Source organism: Diaphorina citri, unplaced genomic scaffold, assembly GCF_000475195.1.
Source record: "Diaphorina citri unplaced genomic scaffold, Diaci psyllid genome assembly version 1.1 scaffold1, whole genome shotgun sequence".
NCBI lineage: Eukaryota > Metazoa > Arthropoda > Insecta > Hemiptera > Psyllidae > Diaphorina > Diaphorina citri.
In genome coordinates, this window is record NW_007377440.1 from 671,638 (window position 1) to 692,078 (window position 20,441).

General features: G+C 38.3%; 1 protein-coding gene and 1 long non-coding RNA gene across 2 annotated transcripts; both read right to left on the reverse strand.

Moving 5' to 3' along the window:
• Positions 1–12,286: 12,286 nt before the first annotated feature.
• Positions 12,287–18,961, reverse strand: LOC113467184 (coiled-coil domain-containing protein 134-like; the record flags this gene model as incomplete). The annotated part of the gene is made up of 3 exons (XM_026823408.1): positions 12,287–12,834; positions 17,440–17,618; positions 18,817–18,961. Coding segments are annotated over 3 exons (489 nt in total), but the record flags the coding sequence as incomplete, so codon positions are not given.
• Position 18,962: 1 nt separating this feature from the next.
• LOC103514759 lies at positions 18,963–20,429 on the reverse strand. The gene is made up of 3 exons (XR_541676.3): positions 20,261–20,429; positions 19,785–19,958; positions 18,963–19,015 (listed from the first exon to the last, which is right to left on the reverse strand). It is a non-coding gene; the product is annotated as an uncharacterized LOC103514759 (long non-coding RNA).
• Between the last annotated feature and the right edge of the window lie 12 nt (positions 20,430–20,441).

Sequence of the window (20,441 nt, forward strand, 5' to 3'; positions counted from 1 at the left end):
CTTCTCTCTTCGATTTCGGGACGGTACTTCTAAGTTGTTTAAGACACGTGGGTAGAAACCCAAATGCTGAGGTAAAATCGTTTTTGACACAACCTTTGTTTTATTTTAGTAGAATAGATAGAAAACCTTTACCTTGTAAAGTGACGATTACTCGTACAGTGACTTATGGCATGAGCAAAGATCTCCAAATGCAAAATTGTCATGGAGCTAAAATTATGATAAAACGACATGATATTTTAGTGTTTTAGAAGGAATATTGAGATATTTTTAGGGTTTTATTTTGGCGCTAAATACTGATAACTAGGTGTTATCAGTATTTAGGGCCACTCATACTCAGACCGTCTTAATAACGTGTGTGGCGGAAACACGTTAAGACTGTTTGACAGACCATGCTCTTACAGACCTAGGTCTTAGCGTAAGTGGTTAGCCTGAGAGATACCTACCTTTAAATCCTCCAAAAATACACACATAGGTATGGGTAGATATGTAGGTACCTATACATATATCATCATGACATCCAGTTATCACATACTGTAATCCGAAGGATATTAGGTAGCTACCTTCACAACGAGAAATTGGGAACCTAACAGAATATAAATGCACGTTGAATAAATGGAATTAGAATAGGGTGGGAAAATGTGTAAATGTAAATAGGTATCTCCATCCCTTCAGGGATGAAAGGGTAGGGACAGAATTATCAGCAAGTTTCTTATTTGCTGAACAGTCTGAACAACTTCTCGGGGAAAAGTTTCATATTTTTTTCTCCCAACTTTTTTTCCAACACCTAGTGTTTCAAATGAGAGGGTATAAAAACTTGCGCCCCGTGCGTTACAGAACGATAAAATGGGTACCCCCACTCCTTGCCTTTAAAAGGTGAACTATAAATCATGGGAAATTGGAACGCATCCATACCTTGGCTTGCCGTTTGAGAATATTTTAAGATGACTTTTTTTTTCACATTTTTGATATACCTAGCTTTAAGGAATAGATAGGTTTACCTATGAATCTGACCTACATTTATTATAAGGTATCTTGGGTAGAAGTTGTTAAAATCAGATTATATCTACCTAATTTATTGATGTGAACGCGAAGACATAACTCTTTACCTACCTCTCTGTGCACCTACCAGGAGTAGGTACCAAGATACTTACTTTTGATTCCGTGTCCAGCATAATACCTCTCATCATAATATCTTGTCCATCCAGAAAAGTACTACCTACCTTACCGAATAAAGACGTAGCCATCAGAGGGAAGTACCCAGAGAGAAAATTGAAGGAGGGATAATTCTGCGGAGTAGAAATTCCCTCTTATCCTCTCCCCACCACACATATTCTTCCTGTGATAATTATGTCCAAGAAAGTAAATCAAGCTGCCAACTGCAAAAGACAGGAGGGGGGAAAAAGGTTTCGGAAAAAAAGGGAAAAAATATATTATGCTGAATGGCCAATTTAATTTTGTACAAACTTTTTTCTCTCGTAGAACATTAATTCATGAAAAAAAAAAAAAAAAAAAAAAAAAGTGTGTGTGCATTCTTGTGTGTGGAGTAAGAATAATAGGGAGGGAAGGAAGAAGGGAGACAAGAGAGGAAGTGGTAAAGGGGAGGGAGATATAGTGGGGAATATTGGAATATGAGGGAGAAAGGGAGAGACAGAGAGGAGAACTCTTGTGTGTGGAGTAAGAATAATAGGGAGGGAAGGAAGAATGGAGACAAGAGAGGAAGTGGTAAAGGGGAGGGAGATATAGTGGGGAATATTGGAATATGAGGGAGAAAGGGAGAGACAGAGAGGAGAAAAGGGAGAGAAACAAAAGCAAATGAGAGAAAACCAGAGGGAGGGCTGTTGTGAGGGTGGTAAAAGTATTTACCATTCTAACCATTTTTAATCTGTGAGGCTGAAGAGGTTGGTATTTTCCAAATACCTTCTCCTCCCCCATTCTTATGTGTTCCCTCTCTCCCAATGTTTACACAAGAAAGTTTGCTTCGCATGCCGCTGAGCTGAACTTTGAAAAACTGGAAGGTACTATTATTATTATGGAAAAATATAAAGAAAACCCTCCTCCCTCACCCATCAAAATTGCCAAATATTTTCCTTTACGAGAACGCTTCGTGAGATACTGCTTGGGATTTGGCCCAAGTATTTGCTTAATATTATTATTATGGAAAAATATAAAGAAAACCCTCCCCCCTCACCCATCAAAATTGCCAAATATTTTCCTTTACGAGAACGCTTCGTGAGATACTGCTTGGGATTTGGCCCAAGTATTTGCTTAAGGCCAAAAACTCCACAAAAGATACTTATGACGTATTTCTAAGTTGTTTAAGACACGTGGGTAGAAACCCAAATGCTGAGGTGAAATCGTTTTTGACACAACCTTTGTTTTATTTTAGTAGAATAGATAGAAAACCTTTACCTTGTAAAGTGACGATTCCTCGTACAGTGACTCATGGCATGAGCAAAGATCTCCAAATGCAAAATTGTCATGGATCTAAAATTATGATAAAACGACATGATATTTAGTGTTTTAGAAGGAATATTGAGATATTTTTAGGGTTCTATTTTGGCGCTAAATACTGATAACTAGGTGTTATCAGTATTTAGGGCCACTCATGCTCAGACCGTCTTAATAACGTGTGTGGCGGAAACACGTTAAGACTATGTGACAGACCATGCTCTCACAGACCTAGGTCTTAGCGTAAGTGGTTATAGCCTGAGAGATACCTACCTTTAAATCCTCCAGAAATACACACATAGGTATGGGTAGATATGTAGGTACCTATACATATATCATCATGACATCCAGTTATCACATAGGTACTGTAATCCAAAGGATATTAGGTAGCTACCTTCACAACGAGAAATTGGGAACCTAACAGAATATAAATGCACGTTGAATAAATGGAATTAGAATAGGGAGGGAAAAAGTTGGCAAAAGACAATAAATCGACATAGGTACAGCTTTAAAAAACATTTTGTCACATAATATTTATCTTTTTATGAAAAAAGCTCAGTTGTGCTTCGTTTCGCCAAGATAAGAAAATACCTACAGCTAGTCTTATGGCCGCCCCTCACGCTCAGACCTACTGACACAGACCGAGGTCTGTGTCAGGAGGTCTGAGGGTAAGTGGAGGGCATCAGACCATGGAATTTACAGCCTGATGGATTGATGATCGAAGAGGTACAAACCTCCTACCTACATATTTTCTTGAACTAGTTTTGAATTTGGCAAGCTTTTTTGCGGGTATCCATACAAATGTTTTCGTACGGAAGTTTGTGTTTTATGTGATAGATAATTTCCATTGAAAAAATTCCATTCCATCCATTCTCTTCTTTTCCTCCTGTTCTAAATTTTTAATAAACCAACCGTCAGATTTATTTGAAAGTTTTTTTTTCTCCTGTTATCTCTTTCTTGTGTTTTCAGACCGAGTTCCAATGAGATTTGGAGAAAGATAAATCTACAAACTGCATTAAAATCCTTCCCAATAAATTCTGTAAAAAAACGTTGGGAAATATGCTGCCCTACTGAATGTGAGTTTCTTTTCCTCCCCTTCCATTTTCATCTATCAGGAAATTTATCTTTCAATCTCTATGAAAGCGTTTTTCCATTGCGAAAATAGAGTTCCATTTAAACTCGCATTAAAATCCTTCCCAATAAATTCTGTAAAAAAACGTTGGGAAATATGCTGCCCTACTGAATGTGAGCTTCTTTCCAACCCCTTCCATTTTCATCTATCAGGAAATTTATCTTTCAATCTCTATGAAAGCGTTTTTCCATTGCGAAAATAGAGTTCCATTTAAACTACTGCAATAGATGCATTCCTATTTATTTTTAGATATCCTACATTTAAGGATTTTGTCTCCAAATATTGTAATAATAATAATAGACTCTTGAGTGGAAGGCAACCACTAGGCGAGGTTAACGCCTTAGGCGTTCTCTACCACCTAACCCTTAGAGCTCCATTATTATGTGGTCAAATTATCAAATAAATGAGGATAAAATTCCATACCTCGGCTGGGATCGAACCCACGCCCTCCTGATTACCAGGCGAGCGTCTTGACCACTACACCACCGAGGCAGGTTTCTTCTTCCTCTCTGTCAGTTCTCTCTCACCTTCTGAACCTTACGCCACCGAGGCATGTACATATTAATTAAGTAAGTACATACTTTTCTATGAGACTTCTCCTCGGCAGCCGGCATTGCAATCAGTTCCCATGTTCCCAAGCTATCAATGTTAAGAAGCGGCGAACGTTGCCCGTGACTGGGTGATTAGCTTCGATAATTTCGTGAGTTTCGTATATCAACAACAGCTTTTTTAATAAGCCGAAATTTTCAAGGCCGAACTCGATTTTGTCGAGGAACTAAACTAGGACTGATAAAAATGTGTAGGCGCAATCTAAGGTTGTTCCTTCTTTGGCTGATACCGTAGAACAAACTTCAAATCAACATCTTGAGCCGTTCAAAAAATATGGATGTACCGATTAACACATATTTGAGACACTCTGTATAAAATTCTATAGTTACATCCTGTATACAAGCGAAGCTTAAGGCTCAAGAGCTTGATGAAGGGTAGTGTGCTGGCAAAAAAAATAAATAAATAAATAAATAAAAAAGGGTTCTTTAAAATGCATCGATACTTGTGTGACAGGATAAATTTCATGTCTCTCATAATCTTTACCCTGTTTATTATTTCGTTTTTCCACTCAGAAATTCGACACAAACATGTTAAATTCAAGTATAAATTAAATTACTGCTAGACGAGTTGTTTTCACAGTGATCAGTTGAGGCTATGACTGGAATCATCTGTGAATATTTTTTACCTTCTTTGAAACCCATGTGTCATCGTTGTAAAGACAAGGACTCTTTCAATTACTACAGCTATTTCGTAAAGTTGTTCATCCTCCTCAACTATCTTTACTTGGCGTACTTTATCTTCTCTCTCATTTGGAGATGTATCCGATGTTGCTTGCTACAGAAAAATAATTGTTGCGAAGAAACAACTGTGTGTTTCACGAAACCTTCTACTATGGATTGCTGCGTTCCACCGAGCTACTCAACCCCATGCTACCCAATACCTCCCTGTCCGCCTGACCCGTGCTGTAACTCAGCAACCACAGTATGTTGCAAATCCACACTATGCTGTACTGAGAGACAGGAGAAGTGTTACACCAGTGTGGAAAATATTAGGATCAAAATCAACCCCAAGTTGCCGTTCATGAGATGTAGGACGCCCTTGTGTCCGCCACTTTGTCGTACATGCTGCCCTCCCAGGAGAAGATATACAAGGAGGTGTGGACCTTTATGTTGCTAGTTTTAGTGAAGATAGTGATAGAAGACTGAATTTGGAATAGACACGTGATAGTGGGCTAGTATAAACACCACTGGTGTCCAGTAACATGCCAGTCTAGGTGCACAAAATTAACTTCAGTACAGCTGAAAATTCAATTCTGAACAAATGACTGGACTAGATTGACGAGAATGTTTTTGGACGCCAATGGTATAAAATCCTTAACATTTGATATTTTGATCTAGGTACTCTGTCGACTCTTTGCTCAGCACATTCATTTGGATACCTAAGAGAAAACATAGAAAGAAGGACACCACGGAATGAGAAAGAGAAATGAAAGAGAGAAAGTCTACCCCAGAGGAGAGTAATGTTTCTCTCTTTACTTTCTCCGGGAGAAAACTGAGGAAATAAATTTCAACTTTTCGTACAATATGGTCTCGTGTCTCAAAGGTATTGCGTATTTTTTTCTCTTCTTCAAAAAACAATCATAAAAAAATCCCGTGCAACTTGTGAAAACGTAGCAAAGTTTGCCCTTTGGAGCTAACTCGATTATAACCTAGTTATAACTCAAATGTTTAAAATGTCATCACCTTGTTATGCCAGGTGTGAAGGAGTTAACATGTAGGGAAGAGATTTTAATCATTATAAATGGATTCGAGGTAGAAAATATTGATAATCCAATAATGTATTGTAAGTTACATAATTGACGTTTCGTTGTATTTTTGTGTTCCTGAGAAACACTCGTATAGTCGTAGTAACATACCTGAGGGGTGCAGTGGTCAAGGTGTTTGCCTGGTAAACAGGAGGGTGCAGGTTCAATCCCCACACAGGTGAGAAATTTCATCATATTATATTTGAGAATTTGACTTCATAATAATACTCGTACAGAAGTGTCCTAAAAGTTAAATGAACAAGCTTTGGTAGGCATATGAAAGGAAAATTATTCACTAAGAAAATTCACGAATGCCATGAAAAATAAACGAACATAGGTATCCATTAATACAGATTACAGCCCATTTTCCTATCATCAATGAAATAAAAAATTAATTTGAGAATTTGACTTCATAATAATACTCGTACAGAAGTGTCCTAAAAGTTAAATGAACAAGCTTTGGTATGCATATGAAAGGAAAATCATTCACTAAGAAAATCCACGAATGCCATGAAAAATAAACGAACATAGGTATCCATTAATACAGATTACAGCCCATTTTCCTATCATCAATGAAATAAAAAATTACAAGTACCTTTACCTAGACAAATAGAGAAAAAAATAATGATGTTTAGAAAGACGCAACAAAAAGTAATAAAACAAGTTCACGTTGAGGAATGAAGAAGAGAAAAAGAGGAAAAGGAAGAACTAGGGAGGAAGACGAATAAGATAGGTAAGTCTGTAAAAGCGTAAAGAAAGAAGAGAAGGTGTAGAAGATGAAAGAAAGATTTCATGGAAAAAAGATAGTTTCTCTTCTTCCTTTTTGCCTCTCCTTCGATATTCTCCAGTTCTCTTTTTTATAGCTCTTTCTTATTTGATTTAAATTCTTAAAGGTAACATAAAAATCTTCTACTTCACCGAAAAAGAAAGAAACCCCCAGAAAGACACAAAGCATACAGATTTTTATATTCATACATATTTGATAAAGCGAGTGAGAAGAGATGCATGAAGATATAACTTGTTATGTCATGTGGTGTTTCAAGTTATGTCATGTGGTGTTTACGTAGATGGGGTTTTCCCGTTCAGTATTCAGGGCGAACTTTACCTGCGAAAACAATCAATTTTTTGAAAGAGACGAAAAAAAGATAGTTTCTCTTCTTCCTTTTTGCCTCTCCTTCGATATTCTCCAGTTCTCTTTTTCATAGGTAGCTCTTTCTTATTTGATTTAAATTCTTGAAGGTAACATAAAAATCTTCTACTTCACCGAAAAAGAAAGAAACCCCCAGAAGGACACAAAGCATACAGATTTTTATATTCATACATATTTGATAAAGCGAGTGAGATGAGATGCATGAAGATATAACTTGGTCATGTGGTGTTTACGTAGATGGGGTTTTCCCGTTCAGTATTCAGGGCGAACTTTACCTGCGAAAACAATCAATTTTTTGAAAGAGAGCGGATAGAGGGAAGTCTTATCTTCCCAAAGTCGAAGAGAGGAGGACAGGATAGGAGCCCTTCCGAGTAGGAATCTTATCTATTTAGTACCTACTTATAAGTTCGCCCCGGCCTGAAATGGAACCCGCGACCTAGACCTTACATGGCTACCCTCCAAGACTGACAAAAGTGCTTTTCATGGAAAAATAATCAAATTTCCATCCAATGTTTTATTCGAAAAATACCTATTCAAATTTGAATCAAAAGATCAGTGAAGCAAGCAGGTAATGCTTTTCTTTTCTATTCATGCACGTCCTTCCGTACACGTGACTACAGGATTAGCCTGGATATGAGTAGGTAGTACCTACCTCCAGCCACAAACCTGGAAATCTCTTCCTCTCATGAAAATCATGACGAGGAGGCGATGTAGGTATGCCTACAGGAGAGATCGCGCGTTAAGCTTACGCGATATAGGATAGGAAGAAGCGAGAGGTAGTACCTACCTCCAGCCACAAACCTGGAAATCTCTTCCTCTTATGAAAATCATGACGAGGAGGCGATGTAGGTATGCCTACAGGAGAGATCGCGCGTTAAGCTTACGCGATATAGGATAGGAAGAAGCGAGAAAAAAAGGAAGGGGGAAAGAGGAGGGAGAGAAAAAGGAGAGACGGGATGAAGAGGAAAGAAAGAGAGGAAATTCTTGTGTGTACATATTAATGAAGAAAGTACATACTATTCTATGAGACTTCTCCTCGGCAGCCGGCATTGCAATCAGTTCCCATGTTCCCAAGGTATCAATGTTAAGAAGCGGCGAACGTTGCCCGTGACTGGGTGAGTAGCTTAATAATTTCCTGAGTTTTGTATATTAACAACAGCTTTTTTAATAAGCCGAAATTTTCAAGGCCGAACTCGATTTTGTCGAGGAACTAAACTAGGACTGATAAAAATGTGTAGGCGCAATCAAAGGTTGTTCCTTCTTTGGCTGATACCGTAGAACAAACTTCAAATCAACATCTTGAGCCGTTCAAAAAATATGCAGCAGTACCGGTGATGTACCGGTGTGTTATTCAACACATATTTGAGACACTCTGTATAAAATTCTATAGTTACATCCTGTATACAAGCGAAGCTTAAGGCTCAAGAGCTTGATGAAGGGTGGCCAGCGGCTAGGCCAAGTATCTTATCATTGTTTTAATGAACATTTTCTACAACATCAACAACAAAAGTCACAAAATAAACACTCGTCAAAAGAACGATGTTACTCTTTGTTTCCTTCTCTCGTACAAAAATGAAGGATAAAATGACAGTGAAAAGAAGGGAGGAGAGGAGACAGAGGAAATGAAGAAGAGGGAGGAAATGGAGGAGAAGGAGAGTGAAAAGAAGGGAGGAGAGGAGACAGAGGAAATGAAGAAGAGGGAGGAAATGGAGGAGAAGGAGAGTGAAAAGAAGGGAGGAGAGAAGACAGAGGAAATGAAGAAGAGGGAGGAAATGGAGGAGAAGGAGAGAGAAAAGAAGAGATAAAACATAGGAGTGAAAAGAAGGGAGGAGAGGAGACAGAGGAAATGAAGAAGAGGGAGGAAATGGAGGAGAAGGAGAGAGAAAAGAAGAGAGGAGAGGAGACAGAGGAAATGAAGAAGAGGGAGGAAATGGAGGAGAAGGAGAGAGAAAAGAAGGGAAGAGAGGAGACAGAGGAAATGAAGAAGAGGGAGGAAATGGAGGAGAAGGAGAGAGAAAAGAAGGGAAGAGAGAAGACAGAGGAAATAAAGGAGAGGAGTAAGATGAGTGGGAGGAGAAACGAAGACGAGGTGAGGTAGACAGGAAGGGAGAGATATCCTTAGGACACGTGAAGCTAAAAACTGTCTAAAAGCCCCGAAAGAATGAAAAGTTCAAAAGGTAAAAAGACTGAATTTAATATACAACAATTGTCTACGTTGTACCTTTACCTGTAGGTAGCTACGTACGAGAAGAGCATGAAATAAATAAAATGAACGAAAAAGAAAGACACGTGAAGCTAAAAACTGTCTAAAAGCCCCGAAAGAATGAAAAGTTCAAAAGGTAAAAAGACTGAATTTAATATATACAACAATTGTCTACGTTGTACCTTTACCTGTAGGTAGCTACGTACGAGAAGAGCATGAAATAAATAAAATGAACGAAAAAGAAGAAAATACACAATAATATACATTAGGATTACTTGACTTTTATTTACTCACTTACTGTTTCATCGTCAGATTTATGCTATGTAGCTATGTAACATTATACATTAGGTACTTACTATCTACAGTCTACACTACCTACCTATTGAAACTTGAAACATCATAATTATGATCATGCCTGAAAAAATAAGTAAATTCTACCTCTATTTGCTCAGCCTTTGTATTCTTTGTTAAGTCAGAGAAAATAACAAACCTGAGAAACTCAACAAAATCTACGTACAATCTATTTGAACTTTCTAATCCCTACTCTAAGTTCATGAAACCGAAAAAGTTAAACAAAGAGAAGTACCTTTACCTAGACAAATAGAGAAAAAAAAATAATGATGTTTAGAAAGACGCAACAAAAAGTAATAAAACAAGTTCACGTTGAGGAATGAAGAAGAGAAAAAGAGGAAAAGGGATATCCTTATCCGCCCGTTTAGCTGAATTTTGTTATCATAACATTAAGGTTCTAAATTTTTCTCCGGACCTTTTTTGCCCAATGAAAAATCTCTTTTCTTAAATAAGTCTATTTATATAAACACATCCGGATGTCAGAAATTGTTGTGGGTATATTTATGTATATTATGTGCCTCTCACATTTTGCACAGATAGAGAGGTACTTTCCTTCCTACATTATTCAAACACATCTTCAAAAACAGTAATAAACTGGGCCATAAAATTCACTCATTCAAAAAATGTCCTCACAAATCAACACCTTTCAAAAATTTCAACAAAAAGCTTTCAACGCTAATCCCACTTCATTCCCAATCACGCAATACGGACTTTTCATGCACGGTGAACTTGACCCCGGAAGAAAAAGAACTAAAATGAATCCAGGCTATTTTCCCGACCCAAGTGTATCGAAAGGTCAGTTAAAAAGTCTACTCTTGAATGAGTAAAATATTCAACACAATATTTTAACAACACACACACATCCATACACACACAGAACGGGTGAAATGTATTCAGAAGACAGTAGAGGAAAGCTTTGTTTCCATGGTAACCAGATCAATGGTGAAGAAAAAGGTCACAAACACAATCTTTTTTTACTTTACTCTTCCTTTAGGGCCTTTAAAAAATGCGTGTTTCATCATTATTATGTGTATTTTTTTCGTAATTTTCTAGTTCAGATGATTTTGTTTTCATTAGAATTCATTGTGCACGAACCATCGGTCCTGAACAATAACAGATTCGTTACCCTTAGGTCACTAGGTTAGGGGTTTTCACTTCTGCACGAGACTGTATAAAATTACGGGTCATTTTCCCCTCCATCGAACCTTTTACTCCTGGAAATATTTTAAAAATGAAGGTTGCATGACATTTTTAGAAATGAAGGTTGTACGAAAGATTTGAGAAATGAAGGTTGCATGACAGATTTTAGAAATCGAAGGCTGTTTTACTTATTTTAATTAAAACGTTTTTTCTTCTTCTTTTTCTTCTTCAGCAATAAAATTTTCCTTCCTTGCCTACTGTAACAGGTACAGCTTGTAACAGCTGGGTACTTGTGTAGGTACCACATAGCAGTTGCTTTTCACGCTTTATTTCCCTTTTCCGATTTTTTCCATTTTAGATTTTAGAAAAAAGTTAGTAAATTCGTGAATCATCCATTTTCAGTCACTCAGGATTTAGACCTCAATTTTTGTGAACTTTACGACGACTTGAACTCGAACCACCAACTTCAAAATGCGAAGTCTACGGCGCTACTCACTGCTCAGTTATCAACTACTACTGTGAAAACAAAAGTAGGTAGGTGCTTGTAAGTAATAATGCAAAGTTTACAGTAATAATACAAAGTTTACATTGACGTAAATGGTAAGTACAAGATTATAAACTTTAAATACATTATATTCCTTGGTGTAAATTCGTTTCACCTGACATAACGACAAGGGAAGAACAGGAAAAAGATAATGAGGTGGGTAAGGGAAAAGAAAAATCAATTTTATTCAATTCACTTTCAGATAAAATAAACTAATATAAAATTATAAACAAATTTAATAAGAGTTCACTGCGTCAAAACAGAAAATGAAAAGGAAAGAAAATCTCAATTGAGAAAAAAACATTTTATTAGATTTTGCACAACAAATAACGAATAGAGGAGAGAGAGGGAAGAGGAGAAAAAGATGAGAGAGAAAAGGAAAAGAGAGAGAGGGAAGGATAGGAAGAGAGAGGATGAGGGAAAGGAGGAACATGAAAAATTCATGAAGAAGAGCGATGGAAACTTCAACTTTAAATCCGGAGCTAGAGTAAAAAATATACATCACAGCTTTATTAAGGTCAGGGCATAATTAAAAATTTTGGTCAATGCCCCTGAATAAAGTATGCTCCCAACTTTTAAACTTTATCCAAGAGGGAAACAGATAAGGGATAACTTTAAATCCGGAGCTAGAGTAAAAATATACATCACAGCTTTATTAAGGCCTGGGCATAATTAAAAATTTTGGTCAATGCCCCTGAATAAAGTATGCTCCCAACTTTTAAACTTTATCCAAGAGGGAAACAGATAAGGGATGAGGTTTGAAAACATTAAATTTAACAAAATATAAACGAGATCATAATTTTACAGTCGTACCTAGTTACTTACCAACATATTATGTATATACCTAAAGGTTGCTAAAATTAGGTGTTCTATCCTAGATAAAGTTCTATTTAGGTGCTAAATTAATAATACTGAGGACTAGCGGAAATAACAAAATATAAACGAGATCATAATTTTACAGTCGTACCTAGTTACTTACCAACATATTATGTACATACCTAAAGGTTGCTAAAATTAGGTGTTCTATCCTAGATAAAGTTCTATTTAGGTGCTAAATTAATAATACTGAGGACTAGCGGAAATAGCACAGTGAAAGCACCAGTTCTCGACGGAACACCAAACTTAAGGAACTTTGCACGTGGCTAATATCTGGGCGGGTGACCTGGGCTACTGACTTTTGTCAGCTCCACTCAGGCTGGGTAAGGTCAATTATGAGTACCAAGTACCAAGTAAGCCCTACACCCTTAAACAGAGAGCGTTCAAAGAGATTTTGCATGTTCCTTGAACGTCCACTTGCATGTGAATCAGATTTTGCCCCGGTCAGCTGCCCGGGTCATTTTACACTCGGTCAAAGCTCTTCAGTTAGTCTAGGGCCGCGCGGTAGCTTCTTCTTCTTTTTCTTTGGTTTGGGGGCGGGGGTCGATGGCTCACTTTGGGCAACTTTCTGAGCTGACTTTCTGTATGGGTTGACGTAGTCTGGATTCCGATCCGTAATGTTCAGCTCTTGAGAGACCTGTAATGGGATAGGTACTTGTTATGATTGTGTTAAGCAAACCGGAGTGGAGATTTCAAGTTCTCGATTATTGAGTATCTGAGCGTGGAAGGACCTGAAATATGAATACTTTAGTAGTTTTAATGATGATTTATTTTGTGCCCAAGAACCAAAAAGTTCACTAGAACAATAACAAATAACTATTTCTCCTAACAACTTCAGCGTTCTCGCTAACCTGGTACTACAAGTGTCTGAGGAGGCTCCAGAAAATGACAAATGTGTCGACTTTTCATTTCCCACGGCCCTGTCCAAGAAACGAAACATATTCTAATTTTGTCCCCCCTAATGCCCCCTATACTAATTATTACAGATAGTCTATGTCCCCAGGTTGTCATTACAGAGGTAACATTACGCCCTACTAAATTTAAACAAGAGATAATTTTTCTTCATTATCGCCAAAGTTTGAAAAGGGACGAAGAAAATTTTCTTAAAGGTGTAGGTAAAGGAACTTTGCACGTGCCTAATATCTGGGCGGGTGACCTGGGCTACTGACTTTTGTCAGCTCCACTCAGTCTGGATAAGGTCAATATGCGTACCAAGAATCCCTACACCCTTAAACAGAGAGCGTTCAAACAGATTAACTTCCATGTTCCTTGAACGTCCACTTGCATGCGAATCAGATTTTACCCCGGTCAGCTGCCCGGGACATTTTATACTCGGTCAAAGCTCATCAGTTAGTCTAGGGCCGCGCGGTAGCTTCTTCTTCTTTTTCTTAGGTTTGGGGGCGGGGGTCGATGGCTCACTTTGGACAACTTTCTGAGCTGATTTTCTGTATGGGTTAACGTAGTCTGGATTGCGATCCGTAATGTTCAGCTCTTGAGAGACCTGTAATGGGATAGGTACTTGTTATGATTGTGTTAAGCAAACCGGAGTGGAGATTTTAAGTTCTCGATTATTGAGTATCTGTGCGAGGAAGGACCTGAAATATGAATACTTTAGTAGTTTTAATGATGATTTATTTTGTGCCCAAGACCCAAAAAGTTCACTAGAACAATAACAAATAACAATATCTCCTAACAACTTCAGCGTTCTCGCTAACCTGGTACTACAAGTATCTGAGGAGGCTCCAGAAAATGACAAATGTGTCGACTTATCATCTCCCACGGCCCTGTCCAAGAAACGAAACATATTCTAATTTTGTCCCCCCTAATGCCCCCTACACTAATTATTACAGATAGTCTATGTCCCCAGGTTGTCATTACAGAGGTAACATTACGTCCTACTAAATTTAAACAAGAGATAATTTTTCTTCATTATCGCCAAAGTTTGAAAAGGGACGAAGAAAATTTTCTTAAAGGTGTAGGTAGGTCTGTAGGTACAACTATTTATAATGAACTTTTTAATGTGTTATCTAGACATGAAATATGAGATTTGGGAAAGATCTAGATTTATGAGTAGGTAGTCCTTTTGACTACAAAGTTGTATTTTAGAAACCACGGGAGGAATACAAAGAAATCAATTTTTCACCTTAACTTCATAGGCATTCTCGTGATTACGTCGCTTGCTCTGGGTTTTCTCCTCAAAATCATGCTTGTATTGACTGAAAAATGAATTAACTACTCACCAAGGACTTTTGACTGATACGTAACTTACTAGTTACATTTGCTTGATCCGTAACTTACCAATGACATTTGCTTGACTGATAATGATAACGTACCAATGACATTTGCTTGACTGTCTTCTTGTCCAGAAGCTGAGTTTGGTTCATAAACATAAGACTCCACTTGAGGAGTACCTCATACTCGTTATGGTTGGCCAGTATGGGCTGAGCTATGTCAGGAATGTACAGGACAATGTCTCCAACATTTGCTTGACTGTCTTCTTGTCCAGAAGCTGAGTTTGGTTCATAAACATAAGACTCCACTTGAGGAGTACCTCATACTCGTTATGGTTGGCCAGTATGGGCTGAGCTATGTCAGGAATGTACAGGACAATGTCTCCACCATTTGCTTGACTGTCTTCTTGTCCAGAAGCTGAGTTTGGTTCATAAACAGAAGACTCCACTTAAGGAGTACCTCATACTCGTTATGGTTGGCCAGTATGGGCTGAGCTATGTCAGGAATGTACAGGACAATGTCTCCAAACAGGGACGTGTTGTCTGTAGTTTATTCGATCGTGATTAGAGAAAATCAGTACCTATGTACCTAGCGAATTTGTTTAATATTCAGTTTACTTATTATTATTCTTGATTTGATTTTTTTGATTTTACTTTCATTACATGATTTAAAATCAAGTCTAGAGCCCCTTCTCCCTTTATTCCCAATATAATATTTAAGTCACCCATCCATTTATTGGCCTTCGTCGGCGTAGCTTAACATATGATACGTAAAAACCGGTCTATAATAAATAATTTACTTTTTTTTTGTATTACCTACCCCACTCCCAACTCCGAACTGACTAGATACCTATTTTAGATAAATTGCTCCTTAAAAAAAAAAAAAAGTGATAGAGGAAACTGTAACAACGCAACGGAGATCTTTTCGTTCCGAAATCGAAGACAGAAGCAGGACAGGATAAGAGAAAGACAGCCTTTCCGAGAACGAACCTTATCTGGCTAGGGTAAAAAATTCACCTCAGGCGAGAATTGAACAGGCGACCTCGCGCTTATGAGGCAAGTTCGTTACCGTCTAAATCTAATTATTCCGGCCCGTCCATGTTTACCCCCATCTTTTAACAGTAAATAACTAGTACCCTAGTGAACTGTAGAATACATGCTACATAGTACATACCATCTCTGGTTTTCTCATCCTCAGGGAATTGACTCAAGCCTGGAACATAGCCAGCGCTTTCCAATGTGGACCGACTGGATTTCAGCACCTGACGAACAAACAAATCTGTATTACCAATATAAACCTGTGTCCACACATAGTCGAGGGCCGTCGATGAATCTATATTGCAGAGGCAGTGTGGATGGTTTTAGTCGACATCGATCGAGTCGATCGACGGCCGTCAACCATGTGTGGACTGTGGACACAGCTTTAAGCGTACCAGGAGGCACTCGAACGTCGAATAGTTCGAAGCGCCGCCCGGCCTGTGTAAACACACAAAAAAAAAAAGGAAGGGCTCCTCAAATCTAAAACTACTCACATCAAATATTTTATGTGTAACAGCATTCACCATCATCTCTTGTTTTTTCGGCTCATACTTGAGAATCCCCTTAATGGCACTTATCTGCTCGGATCTCCTTTGTGAGAATAGTCTCATGACTGAATAACATAACAGTAGTGATGTTAAGGAAGGGAGCAGGAAACGTCATAAATCATAAATAATTAAAATAATACACCCACTTAACACTTAAGTAATGTCGCGTTTCATGTCGCTACACACGTTTCGCGTTAGGTACTTGACCGAGGGAGACGATTGTTATTTAGGGTACCTTTCATGTTTCGAGATTTTCTTTTCTAGCCTTTCAGTGAGCCTAGTTAGCTTGGTTGGTAACGCGACTGCCTTGTAAGCGCTGGGCCGCGGGTTCGGTTCCCGCCCGGGGCGGATTTTATCCTGAACTGATAATGTTCGTTCTTGGAACGACTGGCTTTCTGCTATCCTGTCTTCCTTCTCTCTTCGATTTCGGGACGATAAGACCTTAGCAATTACAGTTCCCTCTGTCAAACCTCTTAAAAAAAAAATCTTCCTCTTCCTTCCATTCTTCTGTTGCTACAATAGTAGGTTGGTGCGTATTTCAAGCTGAAGGTATGTTAATGTTTATGATAATATAAAATCTCACCATTACATACCTACGAGTAAGTAAGGAAAAGTAAATACGACATCTCCACTAATTTTTCTTATATTGCACATTGCATACTCAAGGAATTTCACGGCGTTCATACAAATTGTAATATTGTTTCTCCCCAACTGAAAAAAAAACGCGTTTCCCGTTAGGTACCTAGGTACTCGACTGAGGGAGACGGTCGTCATTTAGATTGATAACTATACTGTGGCTAAGGTAGGCACTAAAAGTAGGTAGGTACTGATAAAGGATACAGGTTTCCTCAGGAGAAATGGTTACATCTGGTTTTTGACTTGTCTGAGATGGGTGATCTTCTGAGGCAACATTACAGGACCTAATCCAAAGGCTTAGCAATACAGCAGACAGTAAATGATGCAAGACTTTGGAGACCCACATTCTAAATCCTTTCACAAGGCTTTCTTTTTTACCTGGAAAATAAATAAAACCAAAAATTAGCGTATGGACTGCAGTTGTAGAAATTGTGTTTTCTGAGGGTCTCCTTTTTTATCCAGATCTCCCAAAAGCGGAATTTTGACACTCAGACGAAATGTGTCTAGTGCCTCTAGTGTGAACGGGTCCTGATAACAGCGATATCGATCCAAGCGATTTTAGAAACCACGGGAGGAATACAAAGAAATCAACTTTTCACCTTAACTTCATAGGCATTCTTGTGATTACGTCGCTTGCTCTGGGTTTTCTCCTCAAAATAATGCTTGTATTGACTGAAAAATGAATTAACTACTTACCAAGGACTTTTGACTGATACATAACTTACTAGTTACATTTGCTTGATCCGTAACTTACCAATGACATTTGCTTGACTGATAATGATAACGTACCAATGACATTTGCTTGACTGTCTTCTTGTCCAGAAGCTGAGTTTGGTTCATAAACATAAGACTCCACTTGAGGAGTACCTCATACTCGTTATGGTTGGCCAGTATGGGCTGAGCTATGTCAGGAATGTACAGGACAATGTCTCCAAACAGGGACGTGTTCTCCAGGATATTGGACAGGGCTGGAAATAAATAAACAATGTAATAAATATTTTACTTTTTTTGTATTACCTACCCCACTCCCAACTCCGAACTGACTAGATACCTATTTTAGATAAATTGCTCCTTAAAAAAAAAAAAACGTAAACTAAAATTTGTAAACAAAAATTAGTCGGCCATCTTTTTTTTTACCACAACAAACTTACCACTGCTAAACTTGTGTATTGTGTAAGCGTAAAACTCTCTCAAATCAGGATCCTTTTTTCATGGATAATTCTTTTAAAATCTCTTTTTTACCCTCAAAAACTGCAGAAACCAACTAGTGAGCTAGTGACGAAGGTAAGGAAGGCACAATATAAATCAAATCAAATAATGAATTCTTTGTGGTAAAGTAAAGAGCTTCTTCACAACTTTAGTGGGTATCACAGCATTGTCATCTACTCGTATCATCAATCTTTTTAGACTGGTCACTGCTCAATTAAAGTAGGTACTCAACAGTCCTCACGAGGCTAGATGTACCTTGAACTTCAAGAACAGAGCCGAAAAAGGTACTTGTGCAGAAGTCACGTCCGTGAAATATTGCTACCAAAGGAACTGGCACAAACAAGCAGTGACCAGTGTTATTATAGGGTTAGGTTAAATGCAAGAAGGAGTTTTCACAATTAGAGCAGTGATTAGTGTTATTATGGGGTTAGGTCAAATACAAAAAGGAGGTTTTCTTTTCCACAGACATAACTTCTGCATAATTACCCCAAAAGAACTTCAACCCCACCGGAAATTGAACCAGGAACCTCTAGCATGCAAGGCTAGTGTGATACCCGTAATAAATATTTTACTTTTTTTGTATTACCTACCCCACTCCCAACTCCGAACTGACTAGATACCTATTTTAGATAAATTGCTCCTTAAAAAAAAGTGATAGAGGAAACTGTAACAACGCAACGGAGATCTTTTCGTTCCGAAATCGAAGACAGAAGCAGGACAGGATAGGAGAAAGACAGCCTTTCCGAGAACGAACCTTATCTGGCTAGGGTAAAAAATTCGCCTCAGGCGAGAATCGAACAGGCGACCTCGCGCTTATGAGGCAAGTTCGTTACCTTCTAAATCTAATTATTCCGACCCGTCCATATTTACTCCCATCTTTTAACAGTAAATAACTAGTACCCTAGTGAACTGTAGAATACATGCTCACTGCTCACATGAGTACATCATGCTACATACCATCTCTGGTTTTCTCATCCTCAGGGAATTGACTCAAGCCTGGAACATAGCCAGCGCCTTCCAATGTGGACCGACTGGATTTCAGCACCTGACGAACAAACAAATCTGTATTACCAATATAAACCTGTGTCCACACATAGTCGACGACCCTTAATGGCACTTATCTGCTCGGATCTCCTTTGTGAGAATAGCCTCATGACTGAATAACATAACAGTATAGTGATGTTAAGGAAGGGAGCAGGAAACGTCATAAATAATTAAAATAATACACCCACTTAAGTAATGTCGCGTTTCATGTCGCTACACACGTTTCGCGTTAGGTACTTGACCGAGGGAGACGATTGTTATTTAGGGTACCTTTTATGTTTCGAGATTTTCTTTTCTAGCCTTTCAGTGAGCCTAGTTAGCTTGGTTGGTAGCGCGACTGCCTTGTAAGCGCTGGGCCGCGGGTTCGCTTCCCGCCCGGGGCGGATTTTATCCTGAACTAATAATGTTTGTTCTTGGAACGACTGGCTTTCTGCTATCCTGTCTTCCTTCTCTCTTCGATTTCGGGCCGATAAGACCTTAGCAATTACAGTTCCCTCTGTCAAACCTCTTAAAAAAAAATCTTCCTCTTCCTTCCATTCTTCTGTTGCTACAACAGTAGGTTGGTGCGGATTTCAAGCTGAGGGTTATGTTTATGATATAAAATCTCACCATTACAATACATACGAGTGAGGAAAAGTAAATCCGACATCTCCACTAATTTTTATTATATTGCACATTGCATACTCAAGGAATTTCACGGCGTTCATACAAATTGTAATATTGTTTCTTCCCAACTAAAAAAAAAAAAAAAAAAAAAAAAAACCCGTTCCTAGGTACACCTAGGTACTCGACTGAGGGAGACGGTCGTCATTTAGATTGATAACTATACTGTGGTTAAGGTAGGCACTGAAAGTAGGTAAGTAGGTACTGATAAAGGATACAGGTTTCCTCAGGAGAAATGGTTACATCTGGTTTTTGACTTGTCTGAGATGGGTGATCTTCTGAGGCAACATTACAGGACATAATCCAAAGGCTTAGCAATACAGCAGACAGTGAATGATGCAAGACTTTGGAGACCCACATTCTCAATCCTTTCACAAGGCTTTCTTTTTTACCTGGAAAATAAATAAAACCAAAAATTAGCGTATGGACTTAGGTAGCCACTGCAGTTGTAGAAATTGTGTTTTCTGAGGGTCTCCTTTTTTATCCAGATCCCCCAAAAGCGGAATTTTGACACTCAGACGAAATGTGTCTAGTGCCTCTAGTGTGAACGGGTCCTGATAACAGCGATATCGATCCAAGCTATCGATACCAAATAATCGATTTCCCGAGCACGATATCGATTCGAAATCACCGAAAAGTCGGCTCAAGTTTTGAAAATGAAACTGGAAAATTTTGGAGGAAATGTGCGTCTTACCTGAAGGAAAACCGTGTTATACTTTTCTTGAAGTTGTTAGTCCTCAGTATTTATTAAAATTGAAGGGATAAAAGCTGGAATCAAATATTTTTCATTAAAAAATGTTCAAAAACTGACCACAAGTTTACAAAAAACACAATCACAAAAGTATACAAAAACTACTATAGCGCTTCAAGCACTC